Below are 20,025 nucleotides of genomic sequence, written 5' to 3'. Positions count from 1 at the left end.
ATCCAACGGAAAGACGAATTTTCTCGGTTACCTTTTCCAATAATCCGTCGGAGTTTATTATCATACAACACCTATCGAAGCACATTCGCAGCCTGGATACTTAAAATGCGACACCACATATATTCAATATAAAAATCAAAACAACTTGTTGATTCCAAATGGCACAGCAGCAGAAAGCAAAATATTCAACCCGAACTTATTATAAATCATGTGAGGCGGACTTTGAAACGAAACGATGCTCTGGAAATTCTATTTGCGGAGTGGTCATACATAATGAACGTGTATTTCAGTTCGGGAATTACTTTGAAAATATAAACCCTTGATTGATTTAACCTACTATTACCAAAAATCGGATGGTCCGAACTTCAAAAGAGAAGCATCAGGAAGGCGAGGTTTGAGAAATATTTGCAAATTAATTTTCAATCCTAAGTATTTTTCTATAAGGTCAATATTTCGAGCAAAAAATCATAAACATTAGAAAGATCTCATTAAAATCTTCAAAATAAGATACTTAGCAAAACGCAATTAGGTTAAAAAGCTAATTCAAATTATAATAAGTCGTGGTTCTCCCCCACAGCACAGTGTACAAAACTTATACTTGCTCATGGGGCACTGTTGCGCCCCTCAGTATTATTAAAAAAAAAATGCAAAAATATTTTTTTTAATCAAAACATTGTCATAATTATCTAATTGAAATATTGTTTTGCTGTTTTTAGGTATAGAAAACACAAATACATGCCAAATGACTACTTTTCATCTTGCAGTTCCAGAAATATAACGGCCATCCGCGCCGACCTTTTTTTAGAATACGTGATTCGAATTCCAAATGCCTTAAAATACGTTTCTATCTAAGTTTTAGCGGTATTAAAAATTCTACTATTACAAAGCTTCTTTAAGAAAGAAGCAAAATAAAACAGATACAAAAATAATTAGTACACTAGCAAAAAACGCTCGCTTCGCTCGCTCGCGATTTACAAATTAATTGTAATGATATTTAATTATTTGACGTGTCATTATTAAATATACTGTTAAGGGATGTCGGCGCAAAAGCTTCGCAAATCCGCCACAGGGTATTTTGTATTTCTAAAATTCTAGAAAAACAGAAACTTCGATCGAATTTTTCTTTTGATAGAACGATTCATTAAACTTAACACTACGGCGCTACAGACTTGGTTTTTTATTTGCAAACTTCATTCAAAAAGTTTTATGTAATAGAAAAACAGTGTTTTTTGGGACGACATCCCCTTAAATATTAGATGTACACTCGATGGTAGTTAATTCTTGTGGAACGTTTTTGAAATGCTCCAATCAAATTACCATATTGATAAATTCTAACTAATCAGAAGCACAATTTCAAAAACGTTCCACGAGAATTAATAACCGTCGGGTATAAATGAATATATTCAATACAGTCAACATTCTATAAAAGTATGTAACACCCCGTACAAGCTCCGCAAAATATTTTAAAAAATATTAAAAACTAAATTTTGTTCAATAAAATTTTAGATTTAACGCGAGTATCTCGCGTTCCCCCTCTTTCAATATGAAAGTCCCGCGCTACTCCTGACAGCAGGACACCAGCAGCGCCACGAGTTAGCCAGCGGCAGCAGTAGGCAGCAGCGAGAAAGCGAGAAGAGCGTTATCCCGGACCTCTCTCATATTAGAATAATATACTATTATAAAGAATTATTATTTCTATTTTGTGATCTGTTGTCAGAATTCAGACGTAGATCAGTAAATGATTATTGCTCTTCTCTAAAAACTAAAATCATATACGCGCACCGGACCGAGAAGAGTCGTGACCGTTTCAAGTAGTTATAGTTACCAGTACACAGGACCGGTTTTAAAATTATAGAATAAAATAGAAATAAATTTTTAATATTAAAAAATGTTTTCAAACTCTTTATAATTATTTGACAACAGTATTAATTATATTAACAAAATCTAACAATAAAATAATATTAATTGAACTTTTTTTTATTTAAATTTATAATATAATGTAACTTGTAGGATTATAACAATCATAACATTGATATTCTGTAATAAAATGTAATACATAATATAATATTTACTTTTATATTAATTAATAACGATATCTTAAATCCCTAGCGAAAAATAAAAATAAAAACACCTGAAGAAAACAGTTATGAACTGTAGATGATAGCAGAAAAATGTCGAAATCGAGACACAGACAATTTTATTTAGTTAGCTAGATTCTTCAGTTGGATTTATTTTTTTTTCAGGTATAAAATTTTAAGATTTTGAAAATAAATAAAAAAATTAATACAACAGACAATAACTATTAATAAGTAAAGACAACAGTTTATTCATAGTTCAAAACAGTTTTCTTCATTTTATAATGTTGTTTTCTACATTCACTAGTTTTTTTTCTAATCAAAACACCTATCATCGATAGCTGTTTTGATTAAAAAAAAATGTGTTTAAATCCTTGGTATCCAATCAAAACAGCTATCGAAGATTTTGATTATACGAAGGATTTAAACACATTTTTCTTAACTTTTTAAAAATACGCATTTAATAACATAATAGAATCTAATCAACGTAGCTGTTGAAAACTGTTGAAATCTGGTACCATCCACAGTAAACAATAAAAAATAACTAAAAAAAAACAAATAATTCCTGTAAATAACTGTTGTCTTTGTCTCAATTTCGACATTCTTCTGCTGAAAATTTCTGTTTTATTCAGTTATCTTCTGTTTTAGTCTAAAATCTTTAGATGGAATCTATTATGTGCAGAATTTTCGTTTCATTAAGGATTGATATAAGTATGGAAAATTATGTAATTGTATACAAAATTATATTTTATATCCTTACATAAAGATCAATTTATTTCATTATCATTTTATTTAATACTTATCTAAATTATTAAATAAGTCAGATTAAAATATTTCGATATAGTGTGCGTAAAGTGCACTTTATTGATTGTAGAATCACTATGAGTTTCTCACCTGAAATTTTCATATCTTATATTTTAAAATCAAAATATTGCTTAGAATGCTTCAATGTATCTATTTTTGAATACCGTTTTACTATTTAAAAAATAATTTTTAATCATAACAAACTTTATAAGCGTATTTTAGAAGTAAAGTAGAGATCTCATTTGAGATTTATCAATAGTGATGACTATAGATAATTGATGAAAACGTTAAAATATTAAAAATTCACATCAGCTTGGAGTTTACATTCGCATGGCTCGCGGGAATATCTTCCTATATTATATAGTTATTTTGGCTATACTCCTCCTCACAGCCCCCCGCAGCCTCCCACAGCTGCCCCACGCCCACCCACTTGACCCCCCTCTCCCACAAAATAACGTAAAAAGCATTCAGGTTTATGTTATTTTTAAAAATTTGCATGCTCCCCCACTGCCTCACAGCCCCCCGGAAAATATCCATAATTTGAGAATCATGTTCTAATAATTCCATCGTAATAGCAGTGTCTTTATATGTACTGTAATTTATGTCTTTCAGGACATATCTCTAGGTGAAACTACATTTAATCTACTAATTGTAATATTTTTCTTTCCATTTTTTCTATTTTCACATATTTTTTTGTCTTATTAAATATTTTTATTTTTTTTTTACCTGGCATTTGGAACTCGAAAGTTCATCGCCTCATCTACGCAAGCCTTCCACGCTGCCCTATCTGTGTCAACCCCACCCAAGATGCACCTCTCCGATCGACACCCACCCGTCCTATTTCTACTAGATCCGCTTTTACGTTGTCCTCCCATCTACGTCTAGGTCTACCTAGAGGTCGCGTTACCATCGGCCTGCCCTTCATGACACGCGCTGCCGTACGGTCGTCTCCCATTCTCGCTACGTGCCCTGCCCATCCCAATCTGCGCGATTTTATTATTCTGTTAATATTTGGTGACGCGTACAGATTGTGTAACTCATCATTGTGTAGTCTCCTCCATTCCCCGGTTTCCTCATCTTTCTTCGGCCCGTATATTTTTCGCAAGACTTTATTTTCAAATACCCTAAAACGGTTGTCCGCCGCTTAGTGAGAGCCCACGTTTCGCACCCGTACAGAACCACCGGCAGTATTATTGTCCTGTATATTCTTATTTTAACGTTTTTAGACAACAGCCTCGACTTAAGTAAATTACTCACGGCGTAGAAGCAAGCATTACCCGAATGGAGTCTCTTATTTATTTCGACATTAATCTCGTTTCTATCATTTATGGTCGTACCCAGATACCTGAATTCGCTAACCTTTTCAAAAGTAAAATTCCCAACTCTGAGAACTTCCCCTCTGCAGATGCCTAGCTTATCCACAATCATGTACTTTGTTTTTGATTCACTCACTTCTAACCCTGTATACTCCACCACTTTTATGAGGATTTCCGCGTTTCTTGCTACCGTTTCCCTACAATCCCCCAGTATATCCAAATCATCTGCGTAGCCTAGTATCTGCGTTGTTCCATTAAGCGTTGCGCCCAGCTGGCTAACCTGCATTCTTCTAACGGCATACTCTAACGTTAAGTTGAACAGCACCGTAAAGAGCCCATCCCCTTGTTTTAAACCATCGCGTATGATGAAGGGTTCTGATACATTACCGCCTACTCGGACCTTTCCCGTGCTTCCGTTCAGACATATTTGAATTAATCTCGCGAGTTTTTTCGGTACACCGAGAAGTACTAGAATTTGATACATTTTGCTTCGCTTAATAGAGTCGTACGCTTTTTTAAAATCTACAAATAGTTGGTGTATGGTTTCGCAAAATTCCCACTTTTTCTCTAACAACTGTCTTATGGTAAACATTTGATCGCTCGTCGATCTGTTGCGCCGAAATCCGCACTGATAATCTCCTACTATATCTTCCGCGAATGGAGTGAGTCTAGCTTGTATTACGTTTGACAGAACTTTGTAGCACGTTGCTAAAAGTGAAATACCGCTATAGTTATTGCAGTCTGTCTTATCCCCCTTTTTAAAAATCGGTATAATGATAGATTCCTTCCAATTTTCGGGTATTGTTTCATTTTTCCAGATGGCACATACTAGTTTATAGATTTTGAAAGTGAGCTTGACGCCCCCATATTTGAGTAACTGAGCTGGTATAGAGTCATTTCCCGCGGCTTTGTAGTTTTTTAATCGCGGCCTCTACTTCTTGGTAGCTCGGTTCCTCCACGTGGGGTTCAGCAGTGTGAATTTCGTCTCCTAATTCTTCGCTATTTTCGTGCACGTTTAATAATTTATCGAAATAATTTTTCCACAGCGACAGTAATTCGTTGTCATTTGTTACGAGGTCCCCGTTTTCGTCCTTCATCAATTGCGCTCTACTCCTAAAACCCTTTCTGATGGCGTTAATCCCTCTGTACATTTCGCGGGGGTTATTTTCCTTACTGTTAGTTTCTATTCTCCTAATAAGATTCTTTTGATACTCCCGCTTCTTATTTCTGTAGATCGCGCTTGTCTGTTTCCTTACGTTAGAATACTCTTCTACGGTCCTATCGCTTCTATTTTGTAAGCTATCTAATTTAGCCTTTTTGCGCCTTTCAAACCAGAGTTCGCACTCTTCGTCAAACCATGGTTTGCTCTTTGGCTTTTTTTTTACCCAGTACTTTGTTCGCGGCCTCTTTTACCGTTTTTTCGATGTCCCCCCATAAGCTATTCGGTTCGTCATTCCCCTCCGGCGATGTGTTTGCTTCCTCAAGTGCCTGAAACCTATTATTAATTTCTATCTGGTACCTAATTCGCTCTGTTCTATCTCGTAGTTTCTCAATATCGAAGCTTTCTACCTTGTTTGCTCGCTTACTATTTTGATTCGCTACTAGTCTAGCTCTTAATTTGGCTACTACTAGGAAGTGGTCCGAGTCGCTTCTGCCCCTGTGTAAGCCCTTACGTCAAGAACATTAGTATGACGTCTTTTTTCAATGAGGAAATGATCAATTTGGTTCTGTGTGGCCCCGTCCGGCGATGTCCACGTTGCCTTATGTATGTTCTTGTGCTTAAAACACGTAGTTTTGATTATAAGATCTTTTGCCGCCGCGAAATTTATGACCCTAATACCGTTATCATTGCTGGCTTCGTGCAGGCTTTCCTTACCTATAGTAGGCCTAAACATTTTCTCCCTACCTATTTTAGCATTGAAATCGCCTAATACTATTCTTGTGTCGTAAGACGCGAACTGGTCGATTACCTGCTCTAAAGTTTCGTAATAGAGATCCTTAGCTTCTTCTTCTTTGTCCTCCGTAGGACAGTGTACATTAATAAATACATATCTATACCATTCCCCTTCGATAATGATGTACGAGAGCCTATCATTGACGGATTTGAAACTTTTAACCGAATGTATGATGCTTTTGCTTACAAGAAATCCGGTGCCTAGAGATCCCCCACTCCCGTCCCCATACAGGTACGTGAAGTTACCCGATGCTAGTACTCCGCCATCTGGCCACCGCGATTCCTGTATTGCTAACAAATCTAGATTGTACCTATCAGCTTCCTTTTCGAGTTCTTTAAACGCACCTGCTCTGTATAGACTGCGAACATTCCAAGTTCCGACCCTTAAGTCCCTTTTGGTTCGGATTTTTTTGAGCCATGATGTTATGTTAAACCCGCGCGCTTCCACGTGAGTCCACCGTTCTAGAGGTGATAACCCCCATACCTCTCTAGAACTAAGTATGAGAGCTTTCCGACTTTGACGAGGACAGTGTCAATTCGTCGTCAGACACACTACGGTTTCATTCTCGCATCCTAATGCCCCCCTGCAAGGCAGCGCGCCTTCGCTGGCATCGTTACCGCATAAGACCAGGTGACGAATCATTCTACACATCCCCTTTCGGGGCAGTTGTCATCGCTCCCGCATCCTCCTCGGCAGCAGGATTTTTGCCCATTTTTGTAATGTGTGATGAAAGAGATAGATTGCGAGATAAGAGATAATATGAAGTGTTTTTGTTGTTGTGGTGCTTGCGTAGTGTTTCTAGATGAATGCGTTCGACAGTGTGGGCTCATCACACCCACGCCTGTTCCTATCGGCTGTCCGCGGCTACTTATTCAATTTATTCGCAGCTAACCTCTTTCTCAGGGGCTGTTCCTCTATCCGCAACCTAAGGACGCGCTGTGTAGTGGTGATAGGCACCCACCCGTCCGATCTGGATGACAACGCCCAAGACCCGCTGAGGGTAGCGGCATTGTAACAGGTCTTATTAAATATAATGTTCTGAAATATTTACATAATTTAAAGATTTTGCAAAATCATCAATTTTATTTAATTCAAACCAAGATGCTAATGGTGTTTGCCAATTGTTTATTGCACTTTTAATTTTACTAATTACAAATAATAAATCTTATAATTTTTGTTATTTTCATGTAGAGGCATATTTTTAACTTTATGACTTCTAATACAAACCAGAAATTTTTTAATCACCAAACTGCTTCCATTGGACTAAGATATCTACCATTAACATAAATTGTAATTTCATTAATTTTTTTTTATTACAATCATCATTTTGACATTTTTGAATTTTGACAAATGCTCTGTCACTACCTTTGTGAATATACTTATAGATACATTTTATACTCTGAATAGATGCAGAGAATTCAACATTTATGTAACATTTGTATTTCATTAACAAAAATTTATTATATGGTACAACTGTTGAATTATCAACTGGAATTTTTTCCTTATTTTTAGTTCTATAAATATGATTTTCATCCCGATCTATTGTCTCATAATACAACAGACAATAGATCGGGAATGAAAATCATAAAAAAAGTTGGGAAAAACAACAGCTATGTGTTTGTGAATATGAAATCACGCACATGCATATCACAGATCTTGATATGCATGTGCATCATTTCATATTTACAAACACATAGCTTTTAAAGAAAAATCATATCTGTACAATAAAATGACACCGAACGAACTGTACACATGAATACTTCACGCAAGCGTATTTTCCTACACGACAAAATTCTACACAAATATTTTCTACACGGATATTCTATACAACATTTTTTTATTATTTTACTACAGTGCAAAACTCTACACGAGGGTATAAACCTATTGTTGTAAAATTCATCTCACAATAGGTTATGTGATTGTGAAGAGTGTTGTAGTGTAGTAAAATAATAAAAAATCGGTGTAGAGAATAACGGAGTATAATAAAAACATATTTTCCATGTAGAAAAATATGTTTGTGTAGAGTTTTTATGTGTACAGTTTGTTTAAAGTCAATAAAATTATTAGCAGTAACCCTTTGATATCGACCAAAACTGCAGATTACATTTTGTGATACGCATGAAACCACACGGCGTCATTCATACCCACAAACACAAATCTCTATAAAAAGATCATATCTACTCAAATAATTATTCGCAGCATCCCTTTTACCTGAACTAAATCTACTGATTACATCTTACGATATGCATGAATACATAAGGCGTTTGTTATTTTATATTCACAAACAGAGCTCCAATAAAAGTTGGTATCTGCACAAATATTTAATCGCATCATCTATTTTATCCGGACCAAATCTGCTGATTACATTTTACGATATGCATGAATACATAAAGCATTCGTCATTTCATATTCACAAACACAGAGCTCTAATAAAAGATCATATCTGCACAAATATTTAATCGCAGCATCCCTTTTACCTGAACCAAATCTACTGATTACATCTTATGATGTGCATGAATACACGAAGTATTCGTCATTTCATTTTCACAAACACATCGCTTTAACAGAAACATCGTACTTGCACTAATTACTATTTGAAGCATGTCTTTCATCTGGACCAAATCTACTGATTACATCTTATGATATGCATGAATACATAAAGCATTCGTTATTTCATATTATCAAATAGATGGCTTTAAAAAAAAAATATCTACATAAATAATTATTCGCAGCATCCCTTTTATCTGGATCAATCTTAAAATAATCTTCATTTATCCATGTGTATACATATATTTATGTTATAATAAATGTAAAAAAAATACATTAATTACGCCTTTTTTTAAAATTGTTTTCAAAGCTTCTAATTTACCTAGACCAAATCTTAAAAATGTTTTTTAGTAGGAATGTATATTTTTATCATATGTACCTGTCTATAACATTACATAGTTTTTTATTAATAAAATACATCAAGTTTTGTGGAATAAATGCAAAAAAAAAAAAAATCCGGACGGACAGACGGACATTTTTTAAATTCTTTTTTATAACACGTGCATAACAAAGACCATTTTCGGCGCCTATAAAGTGGACCGAAAATATGGTTTTCCGAGCGTCAGACAAAATGTAGAGCAAGTCATCCCAAGGGGCAAAATCCATCATTTTGGCTCCTCTTGATTTATTATTTTTTTCATTATCTTACTAATTGAACTTTAATAGATTAGACTTTTTTTGATAACCTGAATGATTTACGTTTAAAGAACATTTTTACCGTTAAATAGATTTAATTTTCTTTTTTATGAGATTTAGAAGGTCTTTACAAAATCGACCAAGTATACAATTTTAATATAGTGTAGATTACAGGAGCGTCAGTGGCTCAGTTTATTAAGGCGCACGCTTTAGCCGTCCGAAACATATTCGCTCAAGGGGTCGTGGGTTCGATTCCCGGTGAAGTCACTCGGATTGTTTCTGAGTTACTTTCAACGGCAAAAGTACCCAAGACTCCGGCTGTTTCGAAGCAGGTTTTTTCCCCGGAATTCTCCTTCAGTGTGATTCCGAGGTTTTTCCTGTCTTACAGGCGTAAGCCTGGGTGAATGCGAAACAGTGGCGGGCTTAGGTCACACTGTGCTATAAAAGTAATTAGTAGAACAGTTGATACGAATTTGATATTTAGTGGACTATCATTTGCAAATTATAATGAAAGTAATTTTGTACCTCTACTTTATCGAAACCAGTGTAACTTTCAACAAGATCCAACAAAGGCTCCAGGCATTGTAGTGGTGTTGTAGTACCGCAAGTTTTTAAGATGAGCCTCCGCTTGGACACAAACATACTGCTCTCGCTGAAATTTTATTAATTGTATTTAGAACACACGTTTTTAATATTGAGATACATACATATTGCTTTAAATAAATATGTCTACTTCGATCTCTCATGTTAAAATTGTATAATATCTTTCTCAAATTAAGCTATTTTCTTTATACAAAGGCTTACTTTCAAAAAATATGATTTGAAGATAAGCTTATGAATTCTAAACACACACACACACACACACACAGAGAGAGAGAGAGAGAGAGAGAGAGAGAGAGAGAGAGAGAGAGAGAGGGTTGAGTACCTCTAAGTGCTCAGATTGATGCTGAGGAACGTAGGTAACTGAGTTGAGCCCAGACTCCCCACCCAATGCAGAGGAACGTAGGTGTCGGGGTTAAGTCTGTCCAGAGGATGACCGCTCGATGCTGCTTGAAGTAGACGGCTGGACGATGCATAATGAAGAAGACGAGTTTGATCTTGAACCCCTAATCACCTTGGTGGATTGCTCTGCCTACGCCTCATAAAAAAATCACACACACGCACACACACATATCTACACACCCACATGCACACGCGCACGCACGCACACACACACACATACATCATCGCGGGGAAGCCTGACACCCGTATGTGGCGCGTCCCCCGGGTGGCGGCGAGGAAGAAATACTGTAAAACTGGTAGAGGCCAGTAAATAGTAGATGCCCACGGACAAGAAATGAAGGACGCTAAAAGGAGTCTTAGGAAGAAAATCCGCGAAAACAAACTACGGTTAATTAAGGAATTACAGGACGAGGTCGAACTATGAAATAGTAATAAGGAAGATTAAAGGAAGCTACGTGCCCCCACCAAAATGCCCGGAACTATTACACCGGTTAGTGACCACACTGTTCCCTAGGCAACTGGAAGAGCCAAGTGTTATTGAAAGAGGTGTGAATGAAGAGGCCTTTTTACCGATCACGATTGAGGAATTATTAGCCGCCTGCAGAAGGGTAGGAAACAACAAGGCCCCAGGGCCGAATGGCATTCTATATAAGAAGGATGATGTCCGACTACTTGAAGGATAGAATCTTATTATATAACACTGAGGACGATATCAAGACCTATGAAGTTACAGGAGACGTCCCCGAAGGGTCAGTACTTGGCCCACTGACTTGGAACATCATGTACGACGGGGTACTAAAGCTATAATTATCTGAAGGAGCAACAGTCGTCGGATTCGCTGACAACATAGCAGTAGTGGTAGTAGCAAAACATAAAGAAGAGGTGACAGACATGGCTGAAGAGTCAATCCGTATAATAAACGAATGGCTAACAGAGACGGGTTTGGAACCAGCCAGTCACAAAACGGAAGTTATTGTAATTTCTAGTAGGAAAAATATGGAGAAAATTACACTAACGGTGGATCGACATGAGATCGCTTCTCAAACAACCATAAAATACGTGAGTATCATCATCGATGCAAGACTAAGTTTTAAACAACATCTGGAAATAGTCAGTGATAAAGCAGCAAAAGTTGGCGCTGCTCTATCGCGATTAATGCCAAATGTAGGAATGCCAACTCAGAAGCGAAGGTTACTTTTAGCCAGTGTAACCACATCTATTATGCTATACGGAGCCCCAATATGGGCAGATGCAATGTGGGTGAAATCGTATGCACGAAAGTTGACTACCGTATACAGGCGAAGTGCACCGGTTCAAACTAGACGTCTGTCAGAACTGCCCAATACGTTTGGATGCAACAGAGGATGTTGAGCACGTCTTTTGCGAGTGCTCATGATAAAATCAGGATCGAGGAGAACTTAAGAGTTATCTTCAGATCAGAGTAACTCCTGAGTCGATTATGACGGCCATGCTGACTTCAGAGGATGGATGGTGCGCAGTTAGCAACTATGCAGCAGACATTCTCAAGAAAGTCAGAAAAGATGAAGAAGATAGAAGAAGACTAAGAGGCTGCGTATGTGCGTGTGTGTGTGTGTGTGTGACGCAGAAAATTAAGGATGATTATAGCGATGACGACTACATCAACCAGAAGCGGGCAAAAGTTTCACAGACTCCCCCCCCCCCCCCCCCCGCGAAGCATTGCTTGAAGGTGGTAATGCGGGGTTCAGGGGCATAGACGATGGAGCTAGACACTTTTACTGAGAATGGATAAAGGCAAAGAGGACGTTCCTTTTTACGGCTGGGTAATTTTTCACCTGGCCGTAAGGTTGGGTTCAGTCGGTGTGAATCTGACACACGGCTGACATTAGGAATGGGGCTGTTTCGACGACCCCATAAGCAAAGTCATACTATGGTTTTTCTAAGATTTTCCCTTATGCCTCTTTCTCCAAGAGAGAAACAAAAGGCACACACACACACATACACACCTGTGCGAGAATGCTGATACCCCGTATGTGGCACGATCCCTGAGTGGCAGATAGGGGAATGCTCATCGACGCGTAGAGGCATCCTTAACGTGTCGGATGGTAAAGCACAAATAAAAGTGAGTTTACAATAAAACTATCCCAAGCGAATAAGGCGACAAAGCCAAGTTTCGCCGCCACTTCCGATCGGGTGACTTCATGGCTTCGGGGGGGGGGGGGGGGGGTCAAACTCACAAGCCAAATACAGAGGTTTTTTGCTTAGCCTCTGATGGAAACATAGCTACAAATGTGAGATGGCTGTTGAAGAAATCAACTGCAACGAAGAAAGGAGTACCTGCTTGGAATATAGAAGCGTATGGCTGGATCGGCTGGGCGCAAAATTGATAAACTAGTCAATTTCGTCAGAGACAGGAATAATCCGCACAAGCAGATCAAAGATCTTGCTTGGGGCATAAGAGCCAGCTTTAGAACTCTCTGCTTTGTGGATGACGGTTTGCTACAGTGCCAACGATAAGGAATGGAGAGAAAGGAGACACAGACTACCCCAAGTCTGCGGGGCAGAAGACTGAGCGTAGTCGACCCGGGAAGTCCTCAGAACGCATCTGCCACTCAAGTCACGGAACAACCATGAAAGGCGGTAAGAAAAGAAAAATCAAGAAGGCTGTAAAAGGGCCACGGTGCCCGAAAATCAAAAAGACCAGAGACTACCAAGGTCGAAACCTGCGCGGCCTGACACCCTAATCGTAAAAACAGATGCCGAAGTAAGAACTCTGCAAGAGCAAGTGGTCTTCAAAATAGAGAATCTCTATACATTAACAACCAAGATTGATATAATGGAAGCACAACAAAGGGAATTTCAAAGTTGTGAAACGTTTGCAGTAGAGGAAACGGCAATAAAATGGGTGCGACACACATACAGTGATACACAGACCGCGATCATTAAAATGCCAGCGGCAATGGCTAAACAGGTGATAGCAAAGCAGAAAATTAAAATAAAATAGGTAGTCTGCACGGCCGCTAAGATGTTATCAATGTGGATATATTGACAAATAGTGCACCACAACACAAGATCAAAGTTACTGTTGCTACAAATGTGGGATCATGGAACACAAAGCAAAAGGCTGTAACAGTCAACCGAACTGCGTACTCTGTCAGGAGAGAGGCGCTGAAGGGAAACTTGATCATGCAGCTGGTAGCTATACAGGCCCAGTCTACAAGACTGCAGGGGAGAAGTTAAGTAGCAAAGACAATGAAGATACTTTAGTTAAATCTAAATCATCGTGAGTAAGTGCACAGGACTTACTTATTCAGTTCGCCCGGGAGACAGAGCTAAACATAGCCATTATATGTGAGCAGTACAAAGATTTGGACAAGACATCATGGGAAACGGGCAATACTGATAGAGCAGCGAACTGGGCAAGTGGGGACGCTGCTCTCTAGGAAAAAATGAAGACTCATGAGGAAGTTTTTGTCCGTACAAAGGTAGCAGGTAAACACGTATATACAGCCTTTATGCCTCGCTTAATGCACTGATCGAACAGTTTGAGCGACAGCTAGATTGTACCAGGAGAATTTATCTAAAACAATTTATCTAAAATAGTTTAACTAGTTATAATTTGTCAAATTACAATTTATCTAATTTTTAGTTAATCTAAACAGTTCATCTAATATACAATTCGACTAAAAATTAAATTTTTTTTTTATTTTAAGTAAATCGTAATTAGATAAATTGTTTTAGATGAATTGTTTGTTTTTTGACAAATTGTTGTAGATAATAGTTTTTGAGGCGACTCATTACTCTGATGGACTAGCTACCCTTCGAGTTCTGTATTAGGATAGTTTTCTTTTTTTTTCTATACTTAATCAATAGCTTCCAGATCCCGGAAACAAAGATCCTTGAATCAGAGTTAACTCCTTGGGTTTAACCCACACGCTCACCCACCATCTTTACTTGGGTTATTGGGTTAAGCAAGTCGGTACTAGAACCAACTGCAACACAAACCAAGGGCGGTAATGGAGTGGGTATGGTTATTTTTCAAAGCATGCGAGTCTGTCACTAAAGCAACTTGGTACTAGAACTAACTCTAACGCAGGCCAAGAACGGTAATGGGGTGGGTATGGTTATTTCTTAAAGCATGTGTGTCTGTTTCATTGACAACTTTGTACTAGAATGATCTGTAGTAACAGAGACATTTCTGTGCCATTTAAAGTCAATCAGTGATGTCGGAGTTTATTTTGTATTTTTGAGAAGACAACAAAAATCCATCGTCTACCTAATTAGACTCGCTTGGGTTTTAGATGAAAAAGAGCGCAAAGCGAAATTTAAAATATTTTATTACAAATATTATTATTTACGTGAAGTTAACTTAAATTTCAGTAAATTAGAAATTTAAAGTACTTGCTTACTACAAAAAATATAAAAAATTCTAAAAATCACAAAAAAATATATAAAATTGCTAAAATAAAAAAAATGGGGTCATACAGTCGCCACGTTCACGTCTTTGACCCTTTGCTCGGCAGAGAGCGTCTGAACAAATCGTCTAAATAAAAATTTATCTAAAACAATTTATCTTATTGGCAATAATCTAAAACAATTTATCTTATTGAGAATAATCTAAAACAATTTATCTAACGAACTATTCGACTAAAATCGGAAATTTCCCATTTTAGACAGATTGTAAATTAGATAAACTGTTTTATATAAATTGTTGATTAGATCAATTGTAATTGAGATAAAAGGTTTGGGTAAATTGTCATTAGATAATTTATTTTTAGATAGATATCCGCATCATAGCAGGCATGCCGCCTATTGACTTTTTAGGAATGGAGCGAAAAGACATATTTGAGACAAAGACGGATTAACGACAACACGCAAGATAAAATCTGAGATTCTGCAAGGACATGGAGAATGACAGAGCGGCAAAAAGATAAGATTCCAGTAATCAGGGGCGATGAGCACATCGACTCATACCAAGAATAGAGAAGTGTATGCAAAGAGGGCGTGGGGAAGTCAATAGCTACCTCACACAGTTTTTGACGGGGTACGGATATTTTCGGGCGGACCTACACAGATTTAAAATAAAGGACCGTCCAAATTGCCCAGTCTGTTTAGGCGCTAACGAAGATAACGATCTTCTGTGACTGTTCGCGATACCTAATAGAGCGAGAAAAACTCGAGTGTTATTTTCAGACCAGAGTGACACTTGAGTCAATTACGACAGCTATATTGACGATGGAGGATGGTTGGTACGCAGTAAATAATGCATCATGATGCAGAGAAACCTAGGTCACAGAGTAAAGCTGTCACTCCCATGCTCGATGCAGAAGAACGTAGAAGCTTAGGTCGAGAATCTCTAGGCACTCCTCGAACTAATGCAGAGGAACGTAGGTCACAGAGTTGAGCTCTCACCCCCCTACCCGATGCGGAGGAACGTAGGAGCTAAGGTCGAGTACCTCTAAGTGCTCCTTAGAGGTACTCTTGTCGAAGTAGACGACCGAACGATGCTGCCCGAAGTAGACGACCGGACGATACTGCAGGAAGCAGACGGCTGTAGGATGCATAATAAAGAAGACACGTTTGATTCTGGACCCCTAATCACCTTGGTGGATGGGGGATGTATGGAAATGTCAAACTTTCAAGGAGAAGCCAACTAGGCTAGTTAACGGGCCCCACGGAAGTATTGTTTAACGATGGTGCCTGTGGGGATCCAGTGTCGGAGGGCCACTTGCGCAGAGCTTGCTTTGCCTACACCACATAAAAAAAAAGAACAAAAGCACACACACGGAAATATTTCTGCTGTCACTGTACGACATACAGATGTCTTGCTCAGAAAATAACAGTTGAGCAGGTGATGAGTAACATCACACGAGCCTGCGATGCCGCCATGACAAGAAGGGTACCAAATCAGAGACGACCACGAGTATACTGGTAAGACAAGAAGGTTGAGAGTACCCGCGGCGAGTGCCACCGAACTAAGAGGAAAGAACAGCGAACGAAGAAGAAATATTATAAGACCGTAGAGGTCAGAATATAGTAAAAACTCGAGAGCTGGAAATGAAGGACGCTTAGTGGAAACTTAAGAAGATAATTTGTGACAACAAGCGAAGGAGCCTTAAGGGGATGTCGTAGCCAGAAATTGCGAATTGTGGGGTCTACTGCTTGTGTCACGTGACAGGTGGAATTATATAATGGCGCCATCTATCTTAACAAAAATTAGCCGATAGATGGCGTCCCACTTTTAAAAAGCGATAGAATATGAACACAATCAGAACCGTGCTTTCTTGTCAATTATTAGAGACGCAACGGTCATGACTGTAGTTTTTTTGCACATTTTATTTTGTTGTAAAATATTTTTTTTTTATAAATATATAATTTTTTACTGCACATGCGGTATAATAATAAAAATTTTGACTTACAAAAATTTTGCATAACTAAAAAAACTATTTTTCTATTTCCATTTTGTACTCTTTTCAACTCCGTTGAAGAGGTTTTTCAAAGCGTCTACAACTCACTTTAGCATATACCACACATTCTTTTTTTTTCTTGATAAAATCTTATAATTTTGTATATTTCTGTTGGATATATGCAAATATGCACACATTTTCTTGTAGAACAACTTCCAATAATATAGGAGTATAATAAAAATAAGCGTGGACTACAATAAATGTAGAAAGTTATAAAAAAGCGTATGAGATAGAGCATGTGATAGACATAATTGACATAAAGCGGTTTCCATAATCTGTCATTGATGTTGTTTGCATAATATTTGTGCCAGCATTTTTTTTTATTTAATGTAATAATTTTGTTTTGCTTTATATAATTTGTTTTTTTGCACCACAACTAATGATAATTTTTTAATACAGAAAAAGTAAGCATGCACCACACAATATATAGCAAGTAATAAAAAGTAAGAAATTTAACATACAATGAATTATTTCTGAAATTTTCATGTTTTATTGTAAAGTACATTGCATTTTATTTCGCTTTTGTACGTATTTGTATCTTTTATTTATTAAATTTTTTTTCTTTTTATTTATAAACTATTATCATAAAAACTAAAAATAGTATATTGTGTACCAAGTGCCCGAGCGTAGCGAGTGCGCTTAACGCTGTGCCATGAAGATCGACTTATGACGCGTGTATCGTACGATATGTCATAGCACTGACTAGCATAAATCCGCTGACTCGCCTATCCGTGGCATTCGCAGTCTTTTTTTGCATCGTGAGGTTAGCACCCGAGCGTAGGGATGGCGACATGCAAGTTGCAATAAAGGACTACTATGCCACGGATAGGCGTGACATAAATACGGTTTGTTCGATTATTGAGATTGGACATGAACTGGACAGTCTAGTTCACTAAATATAGACATACTGCAGCATGCGCTTCGGATAGTTCCGGACAGAACTGAACTGTCTAATCTCCAATATTGAACGAATCTAGTACTTAAATTATTTCTGTCTTCTGATAGCAATGTCACATAGCTACCAGTAGGAGACATAGGGATTACAACATTGATTCCACTCTAAAAACAGATCACACAGTCACATAGATACTTATTTCACTGCACATAACACGATAAAGATCTGTTGTAAACATAATAAACACGAGAATAACGAAAAATCTATTATCAATCTTGTGTAATGGCTAATCTTTATCCAGACAGTATCTATCAAGAAGAATGTATCAGTACATCAGTAGAATCAGCAGGAGCAGTCAGAAATACAAGGGATAACCTTCAAACGCCAAAATCTCAAGTTTCTTACTGGAGTTACGTATCTTCCTATATTGCAGCACACCTTGATGGGATGACACTCACGTATATCATCGTCAGTGCCATTACGGGTGCATCACTTTTAAATACTTTTCCTACTGTCTCATAAACGAAGAACCGTGAACAGAGGATCAGCGTGCGAGGTCGCGGGGAGCCGAGCGGAGGTTATGTCTCAAAACAGATACGGGCGCCACACTAGCACTTCTGATTATATAACTGACACTTGTAGCTACATCGCGTAGTCGCTATCATTGCGTAATAATGTCCGAAAAGTCGATCTGAGCAAAATATCGCGGTTCGCGGAGGTCCTCAAGCGGCTTCGAAAAGATCAAAACACGCACAGGCGCATAGCGCAGAAAAGCTGACAGCCTGTCGAGCTCACTTCTCCAGAGCCAACGAACAGCTGTTTGATTAAGTCTGGATGATAATAAAAATAGGAATATAATATGTTTTTATTCAAATTAATCAAATCCAGGACACATAGTTGCCGTTTGGCAATAATCTATCCATGTAAATTTCATGACTTTAAGAACGTGATGAAATTCCCATCTAATACTTATAAACTTGAATTAAAATACTATAAATAGATCATTTTTTATAAATTTTTTAATTTCCGTAAATAATAATGGTTTTTAATAATATTTATAATAATTTCGCTAAGAAGAATATTCACAAAGAACTAAAAAAGTTCTCATATAATATTGAATACTTGTAGAATGGTCGTATATAACTCATATAAGCTTTTATAAAACTACCGAGAGCACTATATAGAGCCGATATTTTCATGTAGAGCTAGAGTCTGCGGGGACCGGGCAGCCGTTTGAAGGATTGTTGCCCGGTCCCCACAGGTTCCAGCACGTTGTTTATCATATCTTCATATACAATATGCACTATATATATATATATATATATATATATATATATATATATATATATGTGTATGTATATATATGGGGAATTCTTTGTCAAAAAAGCGACCCCCCCTGCCCATTTCAATTTTGGGGAAAAAAATTTTTTGAGCATATGAAAAAATTTGTCAAGAAGTAACATGCTTCTTCAATTTTTTTTTTTGATAGTATATTTCTTATTACAATAATCACCAGTGTATTCTATTTGAAATGGGTAGATAAATGTCTTTTTAAAGTATCTTGTCTCGTATAAGCTTTGTCACAAATCTCACAAATGTGTTGACGTATATTATTATGAATCAATTTATGTTCTTCTAAGTGACTTTTTTGAGAAAATGGCTTTTTGCAATCACTACAATAATGCATTTTTAATTTTGTATGGGTATTTTCGTGGATTTTTAATTGGTATCTTCTCATAAAAGTTTTATGACATGTTAAGCACTGATAATTTTTTATATTTTAATGTGTTTTCACATGTTCATTAAAACTCAAAAAGAAATGAAATCTCTAAAAAAAAACTTTTAACAAAAGTAAAAATGTTAGGCAAGTTTGATGTTTTGCGTATCATTATGCATGTAAATAACATAATGTAACACAATAACATATTTTTTGTTGACAATGAAATTACAGATAAAAAAGAAATGAGATCTATAATAAAAAAGTCAAGTTTATTACCATAATATTTCAATTATTTACAAACAACACTCAGTATCTTGAGTCTTGTTTGTAAATAATTGATCAATACATGTTAAGTTTAAATTATCAATCAGTCGACTGATTCCTTAATGAAAACTAATAAATTTTTGTTTGCTATGGTATGATTGAAATATTATAGTAATAAACTTGACTTTTTTATTATAGATCTCATTTCTTTTTTATCTGTAATTTCATTGTAAACAAAAAATATGTTATTGTGTTACATTATGTTATTTACATGCATAATGATACGCAAAACATCAAACTTGCCTAACATTTTTACTTTTGTTAAAAGTTTTTTTTTAGATATTATAGGTCGATGAAGTTCTACA

At 36.9% G+C, this 20,025-nt stretch overlaps 1 protein-coding gene across 1 annotated transcript in view; it reads right to left on the bottom strand.

Moving 5' to 3' along the window:
* Window positions 1-20,025, bottom strand: part of LOC100120658 (S-adenosylmethionine decarboxylase proenzyme) — a 231,299-nt gene that overhangs the window by 122,861 nt on the left and 88,413 nt on the right. The window contains exon 3 of the mRNA XM_031923904.2: window positions 9,859-9,985. Within this exon, the coding sequence (XP_031779764.1) occupies window positions 9,859-9,985 (127 nt within the window). The remainder of the gene's footprint in view (window positions 1-9,858; window positions 9,986-20,025) is intronic.

This window comes from Nasonia vitripennis, assembly GCF_009193385.2.
Source record: "Nasonia vitripennis strain AsymCx chromosome 2 unlocalized genomic scaffold, Nvit_psr_1.1 chr2_random0001, whole genome shotgun sequence".
In the NCBI taxonomy this organism is placed as follows: domain Eukaryota; kingdom Metazoa; phylum Arthropoda; class Insecta; order Hymenoptera; family Pteromalidae; genus Nasonia; species Nasonia vitripennis.
This window is presented reverse-complemented; position numbering and strand designations above follow the sequence as displayed.